Consider the following 22,520-nt stretch of genomic DNA (forward strand, 5'->3'; position numbering starts at 1 on the left):
CCTGAGGGGCTAGTTGGTGTGGCAGGGCTGCGTGGGAAAAGGCTCGCTCCCCCTTCACACAGACCCCTCAACCCCAGGACTCCCCTCCCTGAGCCTCTGTGATGGGTAGAAAGGCCTGAGGACAGCAGGGAGGAGGAGGGGAAATTGGGAGAGAGGGGGAGACGCAGGGTGGTGGGCAGCCCAGAGAAGTGGGGCTGGGCTGGAACACGGGGATGCGCCTGGACCCCCGGAGAGAGGGGGGCTTTGGCCAGACTCACCCGGAGCCGACGCAGACTCCCTCCCTCACTAGCTGTGTGAATTCGGGCCAGTTCCTTAACTTCTCTGAACTTCCACGGAAACGGGGACCAGCCTCCCCCATAGCAGGGTTGTTGTAGGAGCGGAGGGCTCTTAGGTAAAGCGCCTGACACCTGCTAAATGCTGTAGGTGGTGCTGAGTGTTACATTTATTATTACTCAGGAAGTCAGGACATTGGTTTCAGTCCTTAGATGGGGATACAGGGAGAGGGGACAGAGCACACTGGGGACTCGTTCTAGGCCCCATGGGTTCAAATTCTGCATGTGTTTCCCTCTGAACATGAGGTTCCCATGTTCTTCTCCTGGAGACTTCTCAGCAGCTCCCTCCTTCCAGATCAGGGTCTTTACCGCTGACAGGGGCCCTGCGGTTCCTCTGTGACCCCCTTCTGAGATCCTGTGTCTCTGCAGCCCCAGAGGCTGGAGGCCGACCTGTGCTGCTAGCTGGCCCAGCTGCCAGCCCAGACGACTGTCCCTGCTCAGAAACCGGGGCGGTGGGATTAGCAGGCGTGAGCTAAACCCGTGTTGCGGTGGCACTGGGCAGCTGCTTCACCGCTTACATAAACGGGTCCAGGAAGCTGAACTTGTTTTTGCTGGCAAGAACAACAAGCTGCAAGAGAGTTGAGAAATATGTGTCTCCGTGTGCGTGTTTTTCTCTGGTTATTGACATTTGCAAGTTTACTTGAAGAAGGAAAAAAGTAGAAAAACAAGAAAGCTGTCTGGGTTTCTGGCACCCAACCTTAGGTCTGGAAGGGGGAAGAGTCTCACTTCCCAGGGCTGTACTGCAAAGTTCCCAGGCTTGAGAGGTGTCGGCCATGGTGGGGGGCCCAGCGGCCCAGGGAGTGGGATTGCGTGAGCATTGGGCCGGGATGTGTGGATTTGGTTGCCAGAGGTTACTAGGACCTAAACTCTCTTCCCCTTGAGGAGTGAGAGGCGAGGGAGGTTGTGGGAATTTCCCTCTCCTGGGGCTCTCTAGGGATAAGGAGATGCGTCTGTCTGAGGGCACTGGGATGCCCCGGCCATCATCCTTCTCCAAAAGTCATTGACTATTAGAATAATAAGTCCATAGATTAATTGTATTTTCAAGCTGGGCTGTTGTCTGAGATAAACAGACACAGACATGCTTCCTGCCCTCTGTGAGCTAGTGATTCAGAGTGATAAGATGCTAGACGGCAGGAACAGGGGCAGCAGGGAGCTTCAGACTGTAGTCTGAACCCTCACCTCGTAGAGAAGGTGAGTGGGGCTCTGTCAGGGGCTGTGATGTGCCCAAGGCTCATTGCAAGTCAGTGGCAAGACCAGGAATAGAACTCGGGTCTTCTGATAACACAGGGCTGCTTCCCCTATGTCAGGCTGCCTGCCACTCTTAGAGATGTGTTTTATGTTAAAGGACAAATCAAGACAAGAGTGTATCTTGGTGTCAGTCCAGCCCCACCCAGTTAGTTGTCAGTGACTGAACAAGACCAGACCAGATACTGAGTTCATTGACAGTTGAGGAGGAGATTTGGGGAGGTTTGTTTTCAGGAGGGGATACTTAGCTGCTCTCAGTCCCAAGTGAGGTGCTTTGGTCCTCTGCACAATCCCTTTTCGTAGGCAGCTGGGATGTAGGGTGCTGCCACCCTGCATCTGACATTGACCTTGGTGAGAACAAAGGAGGCTCAACAGTCCTTCGTTGCCGCCTCCTCTCTGCTGCCTCTGGGATGCTTTGTGATGCACTAGGAGGCCAGGAAGGGGTGGGGTGGGGGAGGGCAGGCACTGGTGATTGGAAGATTAACAGAAGGAGGAAGCTCTGTTGGCTCCTGTCCTGGAGGCTGGGGTTGGAGGTGGGTGGGCACCTCCAGGTGCTCATAAAGAGGTATGAGCCTACACATACCTCTGCCTGCAGAGTCAGGTTTCTGATCCCCTTGGAGGACACCAGATACCTGCCCTCCCGGGCCCTCACTTCTCAATGCCTTTCCGTGCTGTTCCCTCTTTATACAATGCCATTCCCTGCAGTTCTACTTATCAAACTCCTACTCATGTCTCAAGGCTCAACCCAAATATCTCTTCCATTGAATCCCTCCGTTTTTGAGTGTTCTACCCCTCCTCTTGGCTCCCTCAACATGTCAGGGACATTTATCTTAGGGCGGCCTGTGTTATAGGTAGTTTTCAGTTTTCCATGGGGTTTTGTGGAGAGGAGTGTCAGTGCATAGTAGGTGTTCACCACTAACTGTCAGTTCTCTCTCCAGGATTAAGGTTTCTGGCCTTTTGCACTTGATGGTGCACAAAGAAATTCTTGAGTCTTAAGGAGGGGACAGGCATGGGCTTGCAATGCTGGCCTCAAATGGCTGAGCAATTGCTCAAGGGCAGATGCTAAACTGCATGCTGTGCTGAATGTCAGAGTGTGCAGGGCCAACCCCTCCCTCCCCACCTGGTCCCCTCACCTCCCAGAGTGGGAGCGTGAGAATGGCTGGGGCATATCTCTGGGGAACAGGATGTTCTCAGGAGCTCCCTCCTCGCCTGTTCCCCACTGTGTCTCTTCCCTTTGGCTCTTCCCCATAAGGGAGGCCTTCAGGAGGGCCCTGGCAGACTCCAGGGAGCAGACAAACAGGGCAGATAGGGAGGGACGGTGACCTTGTGTCCACCAGGGGATGAGGCCAGCATGGCTGAGGGCTAAGCGTGCAGCGTGCAGCGAAAGTGACAAAACAGAGAGCTGCAAGGGTTGGAGGGCAGAGCTGCAAGCGTGGGGGGTGAACGTTCTTTGACCTGGAAGGTGCCGTCAGAAGCTGCTTGTCCTGAAAACTCCACTCTCACCCCACCCCTATTTCCTGGTATCCACTGCATTCTGCCCCACCTCCTCCCTCCCTAGGCGTGATAACTTGGACAGATCCAGGCTATGTAGCTTCTTTGTCTTAAATATATATATATATATATATATATATATATATATATATATATATATATATATACATATGTATGTGTGTCTGTGTGTGTTCATTATAAGAGTAATACAAACAACTTATAGAAAATTGAAAAAAATACAGAAAGATGAAAGGAAGAGAAAGAAATTGCCTCTAGTCCCATCATTTGGAGAGGTGGGTGGAAGTACCAGGAGGGCATTCTGTGAACATCACCTCCTCCTTTTCAAAGAGTTGCTCGGGCAGGGGTTCCCTGGTGCCCTAGTGGTTAGGATGCCCGGCTTTCACTGCCTTGGCCCAGGTTCAGTCCCTGGTTGGGGAACTGAGATCCCGCAAGCCACGAGTTGCAGCCAAAAAAAAAAAAAAAGAGAGAGAGAGATGCCCAGGGCCTCCTACGCAGCCCCACGGGTGTCACGGGCACTGACTCAGAGATTGGGGTCAGGAGGCAGAGGGGTGGGCGGCTGGGTAGGGGCAGCACTGCCCACTCTGACTGTAGCAAGGATGTTTTCTTGTGGTCTTTCCTCTCTGAGTGTTTTGACTGTGATCATCCTGCATAGAATGCTTTTAAAAGCATAGTTAACACAGCATTGTTCACAGGTTCTAGAAGAAATGTATTTTGAAGAAGGGCAGGGACAGGCAATACTTGCCAATGGGTGTTTTATAATTAATCATTCCCCATTAAAAAAAAATAGTGACTCAGTTTTAAAGATTCAGAGAACCATTACTCAAGTTCTTTGGCAGAGGAAGTGGCCATTATGTTGCTCCTGAAGCTCTGCTTTAGCAGAAGAGAAAAAAAGTCTTTTTATTTGTGATTTCTCTGAGCTGCCCAAATCCTCTGGCCATTGTTGGTGAATTCAGGAACAGAACAGCCCCTGCTATTGTTCAAGCTGGTCACTAGCCACGGCGAGAGCTTCCATCTGAACTGGGGGTTAGGGAAGTGACCAGAGAAACATATTTCCTGGAACTGGCAAAGGCAGAAGCAGAAAAGAGAGTCCCTTCTGGCTCCAGGCTTATAGTTTCTTTCCTCAGCATCTCCTGGCTGTGACAAGCTGGCTCTTCTGGTCTCTAGCGTAGGGCTTGCCCACTGCACCACACGAGGGACACCACGTAGACTGCTGTGTCCTGTGTGACAGGGTCTCCTGGGAGTGTGCACTGTGGAGGCCCTGACCTTGTGGGTACCTCTTAGGCACCCTACATTAAACATTAATTAAGCACCTACTGAGTTCTCTGAGGAGTGCTAGTGGGAGTTCACAGCCTCATAGTCATGACTGGGGAGGGGGACCTATATATAGTTAAGGATGGTGCCATGTGGAAAGTGCCAAGGAAAGGATGAGCCTGCCATGGTCCTTGACCCCCTACTTGGACTTTCAGGCAACCCTGATAATCTATTGTGTATTGGTGCCTTGTGAATTCCGACTTCCGTTCGTCAGCTGATGGAGGGATGTTGTAAGCACTGCACAGCGGGGCCACCCACCAGAAGACTGTCCTACTCTGACAGCATCTCCATCTTTTTTTTTTTTGGCCTCACCATGTGGCTTGCTGGATCTTAGTTCACCGACCAGGGATCAAACCCGTGCTCCCTGCACTGGAAGCTCGGAGTCCTAACTACTGGACCACCAGGGAATTCCCGACGGTGTCTCCGTCTTTGTTCCTACAATGTTGGTAATTTGTGCATGAACTTGACATCCATGTTAGGTTTTGTACTTATAGCTGCTTTATTAAGTGGAAAATGGAAAAGTGAAAGTATCGATATACTGATTCAAAGTGTCGGTGTGTTCTAGACCTAACCTGATTCAGGCACAGATGTAATTCAGTATGTGGACTGGACCTGGCAAGCCATAGCCACTGTCAGGTGCACATAAGACTTAAAAGGTTTGGACTGTGTGTCAATTATGAAGGAAAAGGACATGTGTGACATGCACACACACCAGGACCAGTAATTCTACTCAGGAAAATTCTTGGGCAAATGAGCCAAGAGCCACCTTCGAGAAAGTTAATAGCACACTCTTTGATATAGCAAAACACTGGAAACGACCCAAAACCTCCCTCAGCAAGAGAATGATATAGTTGTCCAATGGAATATTACACAGCAGTGAAAATGAATAACTATAGCTACATGAATCATGGAAACAATGAATGACAAAAACATGTCACAGAAGACTGTAATCTATTTACATAATTCTCAAATATCACACAAAGTTAAGAAAAATTTAGGGATCCATGAGTAGCGAAACTGAACCCATTTACAACAGAAACTAACACAGTGCTGTGAAGCAATTATACTCCAATAAAGATCTATTAAAAAAAAAAGTGAGGGAGCGATAAGTCCAAAATGTAACACTGTATAAGCAGGGAGGCTGGGGGATGCAGAACACAGAGGGAGCTTCAGAGACAATGGTTGTGCTAGTGGTTTGGTTGGTAGGAGTTCGGGGGTGTTTCATGCTTCATAGCTTTCATGTACATTACATATATTAATTTGCATGTGTTCAATATCATATAGTACCTTTAAAAATGATACTTGAAATGCTGGAAATATATTACTGAAGATTATGTATGAAAGGTGTCCTGTAGTTAGGGCTTTTCATACCTCTTTTAAGCCCTCTGGGCGTGGAGGTACCCTCAGTGGACTTGGTCTCTTAGGGACTGGGATTTTGCTGGTGTTCAGGGGCGCCCTGTGTCCTCTGTCCCAGTTCTGCAGCAGTGAATGCGTCTTACATGTCTTGTCCTTGAGGGCAGGGTCTCTCTGCCACCTAACTCTGTCCTCTTCACTGGTGCCTGGCTCTGGGGACCTCCTCAAGATGCATGTACTCATGCATCTTGGCCCATAGTGGGGGAAAGTGAGGCAGAGGGATCTGAGGAACCTGGCCACACTCGCTTCGCTGCATGGTGAGATTCAGCCATTTTTCTCACCCAAAGTCGAAGGCTCTGATAGTGAAGAGAAAGAAACCCTAGGTGACCGGCTGCTATGCTGCCCTTGCACCTGTCCCTTACCTGCCAACCTCGGGGCAGAGGTTGCCAGGGTGGAGGACTCTGACTCCAAGTGATAAGGTGAGAAGGAAGATTGAAGGGAATCTGTGTAGCCAGACAGGAGCTGTCGCTGTCCCTTTGATGCTCATGTCCCTGATCTCTGGACTATGGCCGGCGGTTGATCTGGACAACCAGCGCCGCTGGCTTTGAGTGTTATCCTCCTGGGAGTCACTGAGCCTTATTCTGTCCTCTCCAACAGCTACCTTGGCGGGAGGAAGGACAGTCAGTTAAGTGTGAGATTAAAAACTCCTCCCAAGCAAGAAGGCTTTGCAGGTCGGGAGGACACTAGTGCTGGTCCTCCCAGCCCAGGAGCACAGGTGGGAGGTGAGGTCAGGTGCCCAGGCTGTTGCTGGGCCTTTCGGAAATCTTTGACCAGACTTATTGCTGCTGTTTGCTAATAAATGGCTACACGTTTGGTTAGAAGGACCAAGTGTGCTTAACATGAAAACTTGCTGTTTTCCCTGGCTTCAGTTTCCTCAGCTGGCTAGACTGATTTAAATCTTAGATTCTGGGCTTCCCTGGTGGCCCAGTAGTTAAGAATCCATCTGCCGATGCAGGAGACATGGGTTCGTGCCCCGGTCCGGGAAGATCCCATATGCCGCGGAGCGGCTAGGCCCGTGAGCCATGGCCGCTGAGCCTGCACGTCTGGAGCCTGTGCTCTGCAAAGGGAGAGGCCACAACAGTGAGAGGCCCGCGTACCGCCAAAAAAAAAAAAAAGAATCCGTCTGCCAATGCAGGTGGCACGGGTTCAAGCCCTGGCCCGGGAAGATCCCACATGCTGCAGAGCAACTAAGCCCGTGCGCCACAACTATAGAGCCTGCACTCTAGAGCCCGCGAGCCACAACTACTGAAGCCCGCACGCCTAGAGCTCGTGCCCTGCAACAAGAGAAGCCATCGCAATAAGGAACCCGTGCAACGCAATGAAGAGTTAGCTCCCGATCGCCGCAACTAGAGAAAGCCTGGGTGCAGCAATGAAGACCCAACGCAGGCAAAAATAAATAAATAAATAAATTTATTAAAAAACCAAAATCTTAGATTCTATGAATCTATTTAACCTATACTAAAAAAAAGTTTACTTGTATCTTTAATATCCTTTCCTTGAGTAGCATAATATTTTTCAGGGATGGGGACTGCATTTGTTCTCTTTTACTTTCCAATTTGGTCCCTAGAATAAACATAGCATTACCCTAAGTGGTTTAATAGATAGGTGTAGGGTTCTGGAGGGAGCACTGAACAGAGTTGGAAGACCTGGTTTGCCTCTCAGCTGTGTAGCTAAGTTATTGGTGATCTTGGGCAAGTCTCCTGATTCCTCTGTGCCTCAGTTATTACCTGTAAAATGGAGACCCTGGGATTCTGAGACTTCCTGTGTACTCATGCATCTTGTGAGTCCCACTGGGTACCTGGCATTCATTCCTGTGTGTATACGTTCATTTATACATTCATCAAGTGCTCAGTGGGCCACCGCCGTGTGCCGGGCAATGATCTAGGCACTGAAATATGACAGAGAACAAAACAGGGTGCCTATTCTTGTGGCACTTGGGGTCCTGAAGTGAAGATGGATATGGAATTGGTAATTATACGGCAGTGTGTGATGGGTGACATGGTGGGGGAGGTAGAATGGGGGCCTAATGCAGCTGAGGAGATAGGGAAGGCCTCTGGGGAAGGGACATTTAGGCTGAGACCTGCAACAGGAGGAAGTTGTGTGGGGATGGGGTGGGGGGACTGTGTCTCCTCTAAGGCTGAGCGGGGAGAGATGAGGCCTCAGAGGTCAGCAGGGGGCAAGTGGTGGAAAGCCCTGTGGGCCAGGCCTCTAAACTTGGACTTTATGCTGTGGACAGCGGTAGGCCCTTGAAGGGGTTTCTATTCAAAGGAGTGGGGTGGCCAGAGAGCTGCTTTGGAAGGCTCCCTGGGGCAGCTGGGTGGAGAGGGCCAAGACCGGGGCTGGGAGGCCACAGGGAGGCCATTGCCATAACCCAGGAAGAGGTGATGTGATGGTGGCCTGGGCCAATGGATGGACTTGAGAGATGTTTAGCACTAGAGCCTTTTGTGGCTTCCCGAATCGGATGAAGTCCCTTTGTCAGGTTGCTGTGGGCTTACCCAGTGTCTTCTCCCCCTGCAGAGGTGGCAAACGATGTGCTGACCAGCCTGCCAGGGGCCAGCGTTACCCTGACCTGCCCAGGTGGGGAAGCGGGGGACAATGCCACCGTTCACTGGGTGCTCAGGAATCAGGTCACAGGTTCACGCCAAGGCAGATGGGCTGGCGTGGGAAGGAGGCTGCTTCTGAGGTCTGTGCTGCTCAGCGACTCTGGAAACTATTCGTGCTACGAGGACGGCCGCCCGGCTGGAAGTGTGCGTTTGCTGGTGGATGGTGAGTTGTGTCCTCAGAGCTCCCAGAGACGGCTCCCAGCACTGCTCTGCGCATTCCAGAGAGAGATTCCCTGCTTGACCCTTTAAATTCCTGTTATTTCCCTGGCCCAAGCATTTCGGGGAAAGGCCCAGTGACATTTGCCAGCGAGATCGGTAGAGCTTCCAGCTGGGTGGGGGCATCTGGCTGATGGAGACGCCGTCCAGCTGGCCTTGCTGTGTGGTTAGGGCTTGGGGGTCGAGGGCAGGGGGCCTGGGTTCGAATCCTCCTCCTTCACGGCTTAACTTCTCTGCCCTTCAGTTCCCTTGTCAGTAAAATAAGGTTGATGTTATTAACTTACTTCAGGGTGGTTGTAAAGATTAAATACAGTGTTAAAAGCTCTGCATAGCACATAGTAAGCTCTCAAATGAGCTATTCTTATTGTTAGAGTTAGTAGGTTCCTAACTCCCTTGCATCTCATAAGACATCCTGTAGTCAGATGCCCTGTGTGCCAGGCCCTGTGCTGAGGGACTTTCTTCCTTGGTGTCTCATACCATCTTCCCAACGTCCCAGTGAGAGGCAGCAGTATTATGGTGACTATTTTATCATCATTTAACTTTATTGTCGAAAACTGAAGAGAGGTTGGGACTTGCCCAAGGCCACACCACCAGGCCTGTGGGACTCCATAGCCCCAACTTTTTTTTTTTTTTTTTTCCGGTACGCGGGCCTCTCACTGCTGTGGCCTCTCCCGTTGCAGAGCACAGGCTCCGGACGCGCAGGCCCAGCGGCCATGGCTCACAGGCCTAGCCGCTCCGCGGCAACTCTGTTCCAACTCTTCCAGCTCTGTTCGTGCCCTCCCGGACCGGGGCACGAACCCGTGTCCCCTGCATTGGCAGGCGGATTCTCAACCACTGCGCCACCAGGGAAGCCCCATAGCCTCAACTTTTGGTGCCAGTCTTGCTCCCCTTTAGGCAAGTTGGCCCCCAGGCACCTCCCCTCACTTGCCCCACCTCCTAGCCTGACATGAGGACTTTGGCATCCTTTGATTTCCCGAGCACAGTTAGATCTGTGCGTGGCTGTTTGGCTGTGGTACGGGCTGGTGCCAGGGTCGGGGGAGGGCGCTGAGTCAAGGGCTCCCCCGGACGGGCGGTGAGGTGTGCTGCCTCCTCAGCCTCTGTGCTCTCCTTCCAGTTCCCCCCGAGGAGCCCCAGCTCTCCTGCTTCCGGAGGAGCCCCCTCAGCAACGTGGGTTGTGAGTGGAGTCCTCGGAGTCCCCCGTCCCCGACCACCAAGGCCGTGTTATTGGTGAGGAAGTTGTAAGTATCTTGGGCTGGGCTGTGTGTCTGTCTTCTCCATCCTTCCTGACTGAGGCCCTGGGAGTGGTGGCGGCTCTCAGAGGAGCCCAATGGGACTGGCTGGCCAGTGATTCCAAAATGTTATTGGAAAGTAAGTAAGTACTTTGGACCGAGGAGAAGGGAATGAAGGAGGGAGCTGAGACTTCGCCACCAGTGCTCACCCTGTGCTGGTCACTGTGCTACAATATTTGTCCTATTAACCCACACAATAGCGGGGGTGGGGTGGGGGGGTGGGTGTTGTTTTTCTCGTTAACAGATGGAGAAACTGCACCACAGAGATTGGTTAACTTGTTTAAGGTCATCTAGCTAGTAAGTAGCTCTGCCCGGAATCAAACCCCAGCCTATCTGATTTCATTCAAAATACAAAGGTTTTGGGCGTTGCTCTTAAGAAGACACAGATGTCCTGGGAGGGGAAGGGCAGCTCGTGATCAGTGTCCTGATTGTGAGCTTATCAGGCTTTTCCCATTTTAATGGCAGCTGAGAGGAAGTGGTGATAGAGTGGGGAGAGGGAGCTGGGGGCAGTGGGGCAGGGAGTCACACCGGCCTGGGGGTCCCTGTGGCACAAAGTGAGGGGACCTGGGATGAGTTCAGGCACAGATGGAAGGGGGAAGGTTACATCTCTGCAGTTTTCTGTCTCCATCCCAGAGCCAAGGTCCCCGTAGTCCAGATGTTTGTTTATCACTGAGTTTGAGCTGGCAATCATCAGAGTACCAAAAAATCCGAGCAGGGACGGACGTCATCTGGGTGTTTTGGTCTCCACTTGCGTCTGTCTCCAGAGAGTCACCTGGCGGTGATATTTATGTTTTGGTCTCTGCATAGGGACATGTATAGGTTGCCCATCTGCACATGATACAGATGCCATTAGGACTGATGGTTCACACTCCAAGTAGAGGAAGGTCAGAAATCTCCACAGCCCGAAGCTGAGTTGGGATATAATTGTGTGGCACCAGGAAGGCATTCCTCCGTAAATGGGATGTTCTGTACAGTGGCCGGCAGCTGCCCGGCCCGCCCCCGGGAAGGCTTTATTCAGTTGACACTTGGACTAGAGTAATTTGTGTGTTGACAGTAAGAATGAGAGAGGGCAGGGCATTTAAGCTCACAGCTTCCTCCTGCCAGCAGCTCGGGCATGTCCATCCTCCTCCTGGGCTGTCTACCCTGAACTGAGGAAGGGCGAATGGGGAGCCACTGTGAGAGCCTTGGGGCCTCCAGAACCCACTCAGGCCCATCCTGGGACTGCGGGGATGAAACAGGCCCCTGGAAAGAGGTTTTGTGTGTTCTGCTCTTTTGCTCGTGTGTGCGCCCGCAGTCACACCCTCGCCCCACTGCGCTTGTTCTCTCCATAAGTGTTTGGCGAGTTTGGCGTCTGCCATGGGCTGGGTGCTGTACTAGGCTGAGGGAGAGGCACAAGGCAAACAGGACTGGGCCCCTGCCCTCAAGCCCCACGGGGATACCCACCTGTAAGCAGACGGCCCCACCTTCTCAGTGTTAGGTGGGATGGATGCCTGAGTGACGGTGGAGGGAGGGAGGGAGGCCCTAACTCAGACTGGGAAGGTGGGGGCAGGCTTCCCAGAAGGTAAGTCTGTGCTGGGCCTGGGGTTAAAACTCAAATCAGGGGTTGATGGGTGATTTGTTACTGAGGCGGCAGGGTGAGTGGCTGCCCTGGACTCACATGCCCACACATGTCACAAGTTGGTGAAGTCTCAGGCTTCCAGGCCAGGTGGGACAGTGTCTGACTCACCTCTAATATCTTCATCACCCAGGATTCCTTTCTGGGCTCACTGCCAGAAACGCTGCCACCTCTTTGCAAACCCTTCCAGCACTTCGAGGTTCTGGGATGGCATTCTACTGGCTGTCCTAGTCCTCTGAGGGCAGGTCTTTTCTGTTAGTGTCTTGAGGCCAGGGTGGGGCCTCTTGATTCCTTTCTGCATCCCCTGCAGTGCCAAGAGCCCAGGACCTGTCAGGGAGCCCGAATGCACTACCTCTCTGATGCCACAGTGATTGAGCGCGCCCTCTAGTTCAGCCCCTTAGACTGCTATGCCAGATGCTAAGCTAGATGTTTTACACTCATTTATGAATTAATCCTAAGAAGCCCCTGTGAGGTGGGTACTGTTAATATTCCGATTTTCGAATGAGAAAACAGAGGCTTGGAGAGGTTGGATAATTTACTCAAAATCCCCAGTGCTACTCAGTGTGAAGTGGAGATTAAAACCCCCAGGGACGGGACTTCCCTGGTGGCGCAGTGGTTAAGAATCTGCCTGCCAACGCGGGGGACACGGGTTCGAGCCCTGGCCTGGGAAGATCCCACATGCCACGGAGCGGCTAGGCCCCTGTGCCACAACTATTGAGCAACCCCCGCTCCCCATAACTAGGGGAAGCCCGCACACAGCAACGAGGACCCAATGCAGCCAAAGATAAATAAATAAAAATAAAAAACAAAACAAAAAAAAACCGGGTCAGACTGCAGAGCCTGAGCTCCTAACCCCTGCCCTTTCTTCTCTCCTGTCCTGAGTAAGTGCAGCAACTGACAGCGAGCCCCGCCCTTGTTTTGTGTCTGCAGTCCAGTGAAAGACTTCCAGGAGCCGTGCCAGTACTCCCCGGAGTCACAGCAGTTCTCCTGCCAGTTGGCAGTCCCAGAGGGAGACAACTCTTTGTACGTCGTGTCCCTGTGTGTCTCCAACAGTGCTGGGAGCCAGTCCAGCAGACCCCAAACATTTGAGGGTTATGGAATCCGTAAGTAAGCCCTTCAGGCCTCCATCTCCCCTCCAACTGTTTCCTTTTTTTTGATTTCATGTTCCTCATGGACTTCTTGGAGGGGACGGTGAGGGGTTTGGTAAGCTGGTGCCTTTTGGGCTTTAGTTTTTTTTTTTTTTTAATAAATTTATTTATTCATTTATTTATTTTTGGCTGTGCTGGGTCTTTGTTGCTGTACACGGGCTTTCTCTAGTTGTGGGGTGAGCAGCGGGTACTCTTTGTTGCGGTGGGCGGGCTTCTCATTGCGGTGGCTTCTCTAGTTGTGGAGCACGGGCTCTAGGTGCGTGGGCTTCAGTAGTTGTGGCACGTGGGCTCAGTAGTTGTGGCACACAGGCTCAGTAGTTGTGGCACTCTGTGGCATGTAGGATCTTCCTGGACCAGGGCTCGAACCCGTGTCCCCTGCATTGGCAGGCGGATTCTTAACCTCTGCGCCACCGGGGAAGCCCTTGGGATACTTGCCAGAGGTCTGATTGTGGCAGGCGAGCGCCCTGTCAGTGTGTGCCTGGGGAAGTGGTCTGGGGCTGGAGGTGGGGTCCTGCCTGCTGGGGACTTGCAGTCTTCATGGGTCTCTCCTTGGCACCAAACTTGCTGCCGCATAGGAGCTGTGCTCCCTTTTCCCACAGTGCAGCCGGACCCACCCGTCAATGTCACGGTCACCGCCGTGGACAGAAACCCCCGCTGGCTCAGCGTCACCTGGCAAGACCCCCCTTCCTGGAACTCATATTTCTACAGGTTACAGTTTGAGCTCCGATACCGGGCTGAACGATCAAAGACGTTCACAATGTGGATGGTAAATTTTTCTTTTACTTCTGGACAGAAAAGAGCCCTTAGATACTCAGGAGTAGTAGAAAGGGTACTAGAAAGAAAAAAATGAGTTCTGGGTCCTGGTCAGCCACTCACTACCTGCATGGCCTTGAGTAAGTCTCTGAACCCTTCTGAGCCTTGGCTGCCTCATTTATAAAATGGGAATGATAATGCCAGGCCAGTCTCCTCTTTGCAGGCCAGTTTGTGAGATCGAGTGTGAGCTGGGAAGAGAGATGGGCTGCCTGCAAGTCAAGGGTGTGGCTTGCAGGATTCTGTGTTACATGGGGGCAGGGGCTGTGACTTACAGCTTCTGCACCAGTTGGCCCAGACGGCAACCCCACCTGGCTCTGAGCCTCCAGGGTGGTGTGAGCCTTTGGCGCATCTCTGCCCTGCTGAGTCATCCACCGGACCCAAGAGGGAGCAGCTGAAGGGCTGGGGTTGTCCCAGGACTCCCATGTCCCTGTGGAGCTGCTTAACCTGGTGCCACCCAGGCCCCACCCCAGAGTCACCTGTGCCTCTCGCCCTCAGGTCAAGGAGCTCCAGTATCACTGCATCATCCACGACGCCTGGAGTGGCATGAAGCATGTGGTGCAGCTTCGGGCCCAGGAGGAGTTTGGGCATGGCTTATGGAGTGAGTGGAGCCAGGAGGTCACGGGCGTCCCTTGGACAGGTATGTGATCAACGCGGAAGGGATGTTTCAGCTTTGTTACTGTATCAATTATCTGTTGCTATGTAACAAGTCACCCCCAAACTCATGGTAAAAAAGCAACCATTCATCTGCTCAATTTGTTGAAAATCAGTCAGCTGGGCAGCTCTTGTGCAGGTTTTGCCTGAATCATGAATGCAGCTGCGTCAGGGCTACACTGTCCAAGATGGCCTCACTGCCACATCTGACGGTTGACTCTGGCTGGTGGCTGGAGCTCTCGGTTCTCCTTGAGGTCTGTCATCTGCCAGCAGGCCAGCCCAGACTCAAGGGGGGAAAGTTCCTCCACAGCTTGATGGGAGGAGCCGCAAAGAATTTGTAGCTATATTTAGCCTACCACAGTTAACTAATGCTTTTTACTTGAAAAAAAAAAAAATGTTAAAGGTAGTAATAACCATCTGTAATAATGTGATTAGTGAAAAATTCTAAACAAAAAATATAAAGAATAATTATCACCAGTATTCGTACCACCTAGAGAAAACCAGTGAGAACATTTTACTATACGTCTTTCCTATTCTAAGTATATTTATGTGTGTGTATATTTATATATAAAATGTTGTGAGCATTCCCATGTAATTCAATATTTTTGAGAAATGTATTGTCTAGCAACTGTGTGACTAATGTTTTTTTTTTAACCCATGGGAATTTATTTTTAACTTAATTTTTATCAAATTAATACATTCTCATGGCAAAGAAGGGCTTATAATAATGTGCCCCTTGCCCCACCCCTTCCCATTTCCAGCCCTGCTTTCTAGAGGAAGCTGCTCACTTTCTGTTTCTAGTTCTTCTGCTGGTGACCTCCTTCACTCTGAATAACAAACTTATGGCTTTTTTTCTCTTTTTTTTCTGAGAACATAATTTGAGACATTATCTTTTGACTCCTTCCTATGAAAAATTAGGATGTAATAGACCTATACCCAGTGCAGGAGTCTCCCAGAGAGTGGTTACCCAGCCTCTGCTTGAATGCTTCCAGAGATGGAGAGCTTACTATCCCTTGTAGCAGCCCATCCCATTGTTCCCAGTGTTCTTATTTTAGAATAGTTTCCAGGCTTGCTTCAGGGTCAGATCTTTTTAGTCCAGCAGCATAATTGGACCAAATTAGTTGTTCTTAAATACCAGACAATTAAAAAATAATAAAATACCCATTTATTGAGTGTGTATGGAAAAAAAAGCAAAGGATAGAATGATATAAATTGTCCAGGCCCATCCCTACCCCTGCCATTTTCTTCTACCCCTGGCTTCAGGGAGAATTTTTTTTTTTTGGCAGCGTTGGGTCTTCATTGCTGCGCGCAGGCTTTCTCTAGTTGCGGTGAGCGGGGGCTACTCTTCGTTGTGGTGAGCGGGCTTCTCATTGTGGTGGCTTCTCTTGTTGTGGAGCACGGGCTCTAGGCAAGTGGGCTTCAACAGTTGCAGTGCGTGGGCTCAGTAGTTGTGGCGCACGGACTTAGTTGCTCTGTGGCATGTGGGATCTTCCCGGACCAGGGCTCCAACCTGTGTCCCCTGCACTGGCAGGCGGATTCTTTACCGCTGTGCCGCCAGGGAAGTCCCTTCAGCGAGACTTTTATATGTAGGCTGGCATTCTTCCCCCAGAATGGATGCTGTAATGTGATGGCCTTTTCCCTACCCTGGGCTTGCAGTGTGTGACCCTTGTCTTTCCTGTCCTGGGAGAGCCAGAGGAGTGGGCTCAGGGCTTAGGGTGTCTTGTTAATTGGATGTAGGCAATGTCAGGCGCAGGCTCAGATCTTTTCTTGTGCTGTCCCCCGCTCCTGTCCATCAAGAGCAGGAGGCAACTTTCTATTGAATCCTCTCCTCAAAAGTTCATTTCCTGCTAAGACCTGGACAAGAAGGGAGGCCTAACTACTATATCTTACTTAGAAAGACCATTTAAATAAATCAGAACATCCTTCAGGCTAGATTGTGTTGCCCTGTCCGTGATTGTCTTTGGTTTGTATACACTTTGAGCCGCTCATTATCTGAAGGCCAAACATTAACATGGCCTTAGGAGCCTTTGCAAGGGGAGCAAATCATTTATCACATTGTGCAGAGGAAATGTTCTGGATACAGGCCGACACCTGTTTACTTTTTATCCCAACCACTTAATTTAGATGGTTACAAACAGCTTTAGGAAATCCTGTTTTGTTAGACAGTTCTTTCTTGTTTTTTTAAAATTTTAAATTGTGGTAAATTATACATCGCTTATAATTTACCACTTTAACCATTTTAAAGCTTATGTTTCGGTGGCGTTAAATTCATTCTCATTGTTGGGCAGTCATCACCACCATCTTTCCATCTTGCAAAACTGAAACTCTATACCCATTAAATAGTAACTTCCCATTCACCCCTACCTCCAGCCCCTGTGACCACCATTTTACTCTCTGTCTCTATGAGTTTGGCTACTCTAAGTACCTCATATAAGTGGAATCATTCAGTATTTGTCTTCTTGTGAGCGATTTATTTCACTTAGGATAACATCCTCAGGATTCATCCATGTTATAACCTGTGGCAGAATTTCCTCCCCTTTTAAAGCTGAATAATATTCCATTGTAGATACATACCATATTTTATCTGTTCATCCATAGTTGGACACTTGGGTTGCTTCCACTTTTTTTGACTATTGTGAGTAATGCTGCTATGAACATGGGTGTATAAATATCTGTTTGGGTCTCTGCTTTCAATTCTTTTGAGTATATACCCAGAAGTGTAGTTGCTACATCGTATAGTAATACTATTTTTAATTTTTTGAAGAACCACTGTACTGGTTTCCACAGTGGCTGCACCTTACATTCCTACATTCCTGTCAGCAATGTGCAGGGTTCCAATTTCTTCATAGCCTAGCCACCACTTAGTACTTTCTTCCTTCTTTCCTTCCTTCCTCCCTCCCTCTTTTTCTTTCTTTCTTTCTCTCTCTCTCTTTTTCTTCCTTCCTTCCTTCCTTCCTTTCTCTCTTTCTTTTTCTTTCTCTCCCTCCCTCCCTCCCTTCCTCTCTTTCTTTCAAATAGCCATCCTTATGGGTGTGGTATTGTGGTTTTGATTTGCATTTCCACAATAAATAGTGATGTTGACCATCTTTTCATGTGCTTACTGGCTCTTTGTATACCTTTTTATGAGAACTGTCTATTCAAGAAGGAAGTTCTTTCTCATGTGAATCCAAATCTGGCCTCAGTGGGCCTTGGTCTCCAGGGTAACCCCTGATAAATCTGCTAGTCTGCTCTCTCTGAATTCTTCTGGAATTCCCAGGGGACTCATATCTGTTTGGGCTTCTGTTCCCAGGCTGTTGTATGGGATGGCTTGTGGATTCCTTACCTGTCTGGTCACCTTCCCTTAAAGCTGGTCTCATTTGTGGATGTTCCTCTTTAAATTGTTGACGTTCTCCTGACAGTGGAAGATAGTGTAGCAGAGACATGTCTCTGACTTTTCAGCCTTAGGTCCTGTGCTTCTGTGACTTGCTACAGTGACTGTGTAAGCTCAGACAGAACTCTTGGCCTCTGTTCACATAAGCAGTTGAAGAGTTTGAGCTCCTCATTCTCTACATGTGTGGGGTTTTTTTTGGGGGTGGTTCAAAACCCCAGTGGTGAATGTCCAAGAGAGATACCAGTTTCTCCCCTCTCCACTGAGGGCAGAGCGAGAGGAACTTGGATGATTCTGGTGCAAGAAGAATTTAGGCTGGAAATTGGGGAGCACTTCTGGAAAATGAGAGGGAGGTTAGGTGTGTTTTACTGACGGTAGAGTTATTTGACTGTTTGGGACATGTCAGTGCACTAGATACTGCATCGATGGGCTTTCCAACCCCAAGGACCTGCCTCTAGCCCTCAAAGCTCACACAGATAGGATGCCCCTGCCTAGGTGTGGGGGATATGACAGAGGTCAAGGGAACTACATTGCACCTGGGAATCATGTTGTATGACCTTAGTAAAGTTAGTTTACCTCTCAAAGCCTCAGTCTTGTCATCTGTAAAATGGAGATGACATGACCTGTCTTGTCCCCTTTGGGAATTTTTATGAATTTAGTGAGAAAACATTCTTTAGAAATAATAACCCGTACTGCAAATGTAGAAGGATTAGCAATTTGCAGTGCCATGTTGATTGGTTCTTGGGATAAAGAGAGTGGGGCTATGGGCATCCTAGAATTGCCCTGGATACAATCCTGGACCCACTGAATTAGAATGTGGAATGGTATTTTCGAAAGCTTTCCCAGTGATTATAGAATGTGCTGTGGGGCTCGGGGAGCATCCCATTGTACTTGATAAGGCTGTGGAGCTGACAATACTTGGGGCAGTTTAGAAAGAGCAGGAAAAGCTTCATGGAGGAGGTGACATTTGAGTTATGTCCTGGAGGATGTATAAGAGTTTCCCAGGTAGAGAATGGGGCTTATAGGCAGCGGACTCACTGTGAACAAGGGCAGGGCCTTTTGGTGGGGCTGGAGCACAGATGTGTGGGTGGGAGGTCCCAGTGGGGCAGGTGGAGGCAGGCTACTCCTGCAGGAAGGCCTGCAGAGAGTGGGGGTGGAGGGGGTGCTGGTAGAGGCCTGGGGGAGGGGATTGAGGAGTCTGGACTTCAGTGAGTGCTGCCCCCTTGAGGCCAAGGCCTGGCCGCACACAGTCTGTGGCCACAGCAAGGTTCCCTGTGTGAACGCCGGGCGCAGAGTCACCCAGTCTGGGGCCCCTGTTCCGGCCAGCAAGGCCAGGTGACTGCTGACAGCACCTGTTGCCGAGACTCATCGAGTCCCTGCATGTCAGGGCTGATGTCACTCTGATGTCAGGGCAGGAAGAAGAGCTTATACATTGACAGGCGGCTGGTCAGCCGCTCTTCCCAGAGCGGGAGTTCTCCCAGATTTGTCCTTTCCGGTAGCACTGGCAGGGCTGGCATCTAGCAAGTCTGTGGACCCTTTGCACAGCGAACTTGGGGCAAAGTGCTAGGGAAAAGCCCATTAGGCATAAGAGGGTTATTTCTTGCTCCCTTTAACTCCCTCTCACACCCTGCTCACCTGGAAAATAATTAGAACCACTTGTGACAGGTAGCGAGTGACATGGACCCGTTCTTTGGGATCACACTGTTGAGGAGGTGCCAGAGGTTTGCATCCGCAAGGCCTTTGGGGCGCCCAGAGGCCGGGGCTGCGGACTCTCCGGGCAGATGGGTCTCCCTGGCCCGATCCCTGAAGCCACGTACTGTCACCTCAAACCCTCCGGTCCCATTTTGGGGGCGTTCACTGTGTTCCTCTCCTTGGCACCCCCGAGGGGGAAATTGTGCAGGTTAAAGGGCACCTGGGGACACGTTTCTGAAGAGATTGTGCCCCATTCAACCGTCAGTGTGCATCCCCTGCCTCCACTCTCGTGCTGTTTTCCACGGCGTCTCCATGTGCCCCTTCCACGGGGTGGCCTCTCCACGTCCACTCTGTGCATTGTCCTCGCTGGGCACAGGCGGACTGGGCTCTGGTTGCTGGCCCTACTCCTGCACAGTGCGACCTTAGGGAAGTGCCTGACGGAGCCCAGGTGTGCTTAGTTGTCAAATGGGAATAACAGGCCTGCCTCAAAACCCCGAAAACCAAAACCCCCCCCTCACAGGGTTGTTGTGAGGATTAAACGAGATGGACAGCCGTTTGCACCCAGCCCTGCACGTGGTAAGTGTATACCAAATGCCAGCCATTCACATGTGTCTCAGGCCACACCTGTCCCTGGAGCTCTGGATTCTTGTCTCCACTCTGCCCAGAGCTGGGCCCACACCCTCCCTCACAGACCTCCCTGTATTCCTTGTCCAGAGAAGGACACCACCACCCAGCCTGCTTCCTGAGCCGGGACATCCCCAGGACATCAGGCTAGACACCCCCCTTCCTTGGCTCAGGTTCTTGTCCCATCTCAAAAGAATTCTTTAAAAAATAAAAAAATAAATAAATAAATAAGTTAGTTTATTTTTGGCTGCATTGGGTCTTCGTTGCTGTGTGCAGGCTTTCTCTAGTTGCAGCGAGCGGGAGCTACTCTTTGTTGCGGTGTGAGGGCTTCTCATTGTGGTGGCTTCTCTTGCTGCAGAGCACATGCCCTAGGCGTGCGGGCTTCAGTAGTTGTGGCATGCAGGCTCAGTAGATGTGGCACACGGGCTTAGTTGCTCCACGGCATGTGGGGTCTTCCTGGACCAGGGCTCGAACCCGTGTCCCCTGCATTGGTAGGCGGATTCTTAACCACTGTGCCACCAGGGAAGCCCTCGACAGAATTCTTATAACGACCCCCCAAACTGATCTCTGTCTCTGGTGTGTGAGCACCAGGCCGTCCTCCACGCCACTGCTACGGGCATCTTTCTAGATCACAAGCCTGCATATTGCTCCCACACCCTCCCTGATAGCTCAGAGCTTCCTGGGATTTCTGTAAAATTTCAAAAAGAATTTTGGGGACCAAATAAGGTCACCAACTTTTAATTTTGCAAAGTAAGGACATAAAGTTAAATGGCTAAGTAAAAAGTTGCTATTGCCATTGACCATCACCATTATTTCATAAAGGAGAGGCTGAAACAAGGGCTTAAGCTCAGAAGGAAGACACTTTGGCAACCTTACACCGTGCAAATATCCACGCTGCCTTGTCCGTCTTTTTCTCCTTTGGCCTCAGACCAATAGACTTATCCACAGATCATTCTGGGTGGTGTTGGGGCCCAGCTGGAGGGTACTTCTTTCTCCTCAGGAGACTGTCAGCTCCTTGGTGAGGTTTTTTTGTTTTGTTTTGTTTTGTTTTTTTCATGAATGGAGGAGCCGTGATTAACTTGCTGGTTGGTGGTTTACACGCTGTGAGGGAAGGTGTGAAGCTCAGAGTGGAAGGTGCTGCTCAGCTTGTGGGTTCCTGTGTCCCTGCCCCCAACCCCTCTCTGGGAATGTCTGGCTTTGTGGTTTCTCCCTCTTCCCTTGTGTCCTCATCTCTCTGACCCTCTCTGGCTTCCTTTTACTTTCCTTTTCCTCTTCTTATTCTCAGCCCACTCCTATTTTCCCTCTATGTACTCCAACCCTGGAGCCCGGTGGCCCATATCTTAACTGGTTATAATATACAATTTAAAAAGATTGTGTTAGTGGGACTTCCCTGGTGGCGCAGTGGTTAAGAATCCGCCTGTCAATGCAGGGGAACACGGGTTCGAGCCCTGGTCCGGGAAGATCCCACATGCCGCGGAGCAACTAAGGCCGTGCGCCACAACTACTGAGCCTGCACTCTAGAGCCCACGAGCCACAACGACTGAGCCTGCATGCCACAACTACTGAAGCCCCCGGTGCCTAGAGCCCTTGCTCTGCAGCAAGAGAAGCCACCTCAACGACAAGCAGCTCCTGCTCTCCGCAACTAGAGAAAGCCCACACGCGGCAACGAAGACCCAGTGCAGCCAAAAATATAAATAAATAAATAAATTTATTAAAAAATAATAAATAAAATGAAATGTTATCGCTATACCCAAGGTCATCTAGGTTTAAAAAAATTATTGTGTTAGAAAATGTTTTATACTCTCTGCCCTGAATTTTGAGAGTTGGGTCAGTTTTTAAACAGATATTATTGTGTGCCGCGCGAGTGCTAGGTCCTTTCAGCCTGTGATCCCAGGTGATCTGTGCAGGAGGAAGTTATCCCCTTGCTTAGAAGTGAAGAAACAAGGCCTAAAAGAGGTTAAGTGTCTTGACCAAGGTTGCACATCTGTATGAAGACCTCTGCCATCTTTTATATTGGATTTATCTATTCCAAAACCCAAGCAAGCAAACCCAAATCCATTCTCAAATTAACAGAAATAAGTCTCTTGTTTTAAAAACTTGTGTGGAAGAAACTCGCAGGTGGTCTTTATCAGTCTCACTTATTGGAGTATGGTCATTCATTCACTCACTTTGTTATGAATATAAAAGTACACCTTACAATCTGGAAATATTAATACAAGGGAAACACTCAGTGTTGCTGTTAATGTATCGAATAGTCTTTTTTTTCCAAGTGATTTTTTCCATAATTAATATTTTTCTAACTACAGAGTTTTTCAGCAAGATGCCAGGCCTGTGTTAAGAAGTGAGTTTACAAAGATGAGTAAGATACAGTCCCTGAATTTGAGAAATGTTCAATCTAGAGGTGATTTTTTTTTTTTTAACAAAGGGGAAAAAAAGAGTATTCTTGGAGTCAGAAAGCCTTAACACTTATTTCTTACAAAACTTCAGGCAAGCTATTTAACCTCCCTGTGCCTCATTCTCCCCATACGTAAAGTGGGGATAAAAATGGTACCAATCTCAGAGTACTGTTGTGAGAATTAAATGAGTTAATTCATGTAAAGTAGGTAGAATGGTGCCTGGCACATAGTAAGTGCTCAATAAATATTAGGCATTGTTATTATTGCTGTTTTGTCTGGTTACCACCACCACT

The 22,520-nt window shown here is 50.0% G+C and overlaps 1 protein-coding gene across 3 annotated transcripts in view; it reads left to right on the forward strand.

The window, feature by feature from the left end:
• Positions 1-22,520, forward strand: part of IL6R (interleukin 6 receptor) — a 50,585-nt gene that overhangs the window by 10,425 nt on the left and 17,640 nt on the right. For all 3 annotated transcript variants that reach the window (XR_004348379.1, XR_004348378.1, XM_032622198.1), the window contains exons 2-6: positions 8,331-8,579; positions 9,747-9,870; positions 12,467-12,639; positions 13,284-13,450; positions 13,993-14,134. Coding sequence is in view for 1 of the 3 variants with exons in the window: in XM_032622198.1 (XP_032478089.1) it covers positions 8,331-8,579; positions 9,747-9,870; positions 12,467-12,639; positions 13,284-13,450; positions 13,993-14,134 (855 nt within the window). In the remaining 2 variants the exon portion in view is untranslated. The remainder of the gene's footprint in view (positions 1-8,330; positions 8,580-9,746; positions 9,871-12,466; positions 12,640-13,283; positions 13,451-13,992; positions 14,135-22,520) is intronic.

Source organism: Phocoena sinus, chromosome 1 (assembly GCF_008692025.1).
Source record: "Phocoena sinus isolate mPhoSin1 chromosome 1, mPhoSin1.pri, whole genome shotgun sequence".
NCBI lineage: Eukaryota > Metazoa > Chordata > Mammalia > Artiodactyla > Phocoenidae > Phocoena > Phocoena sinus.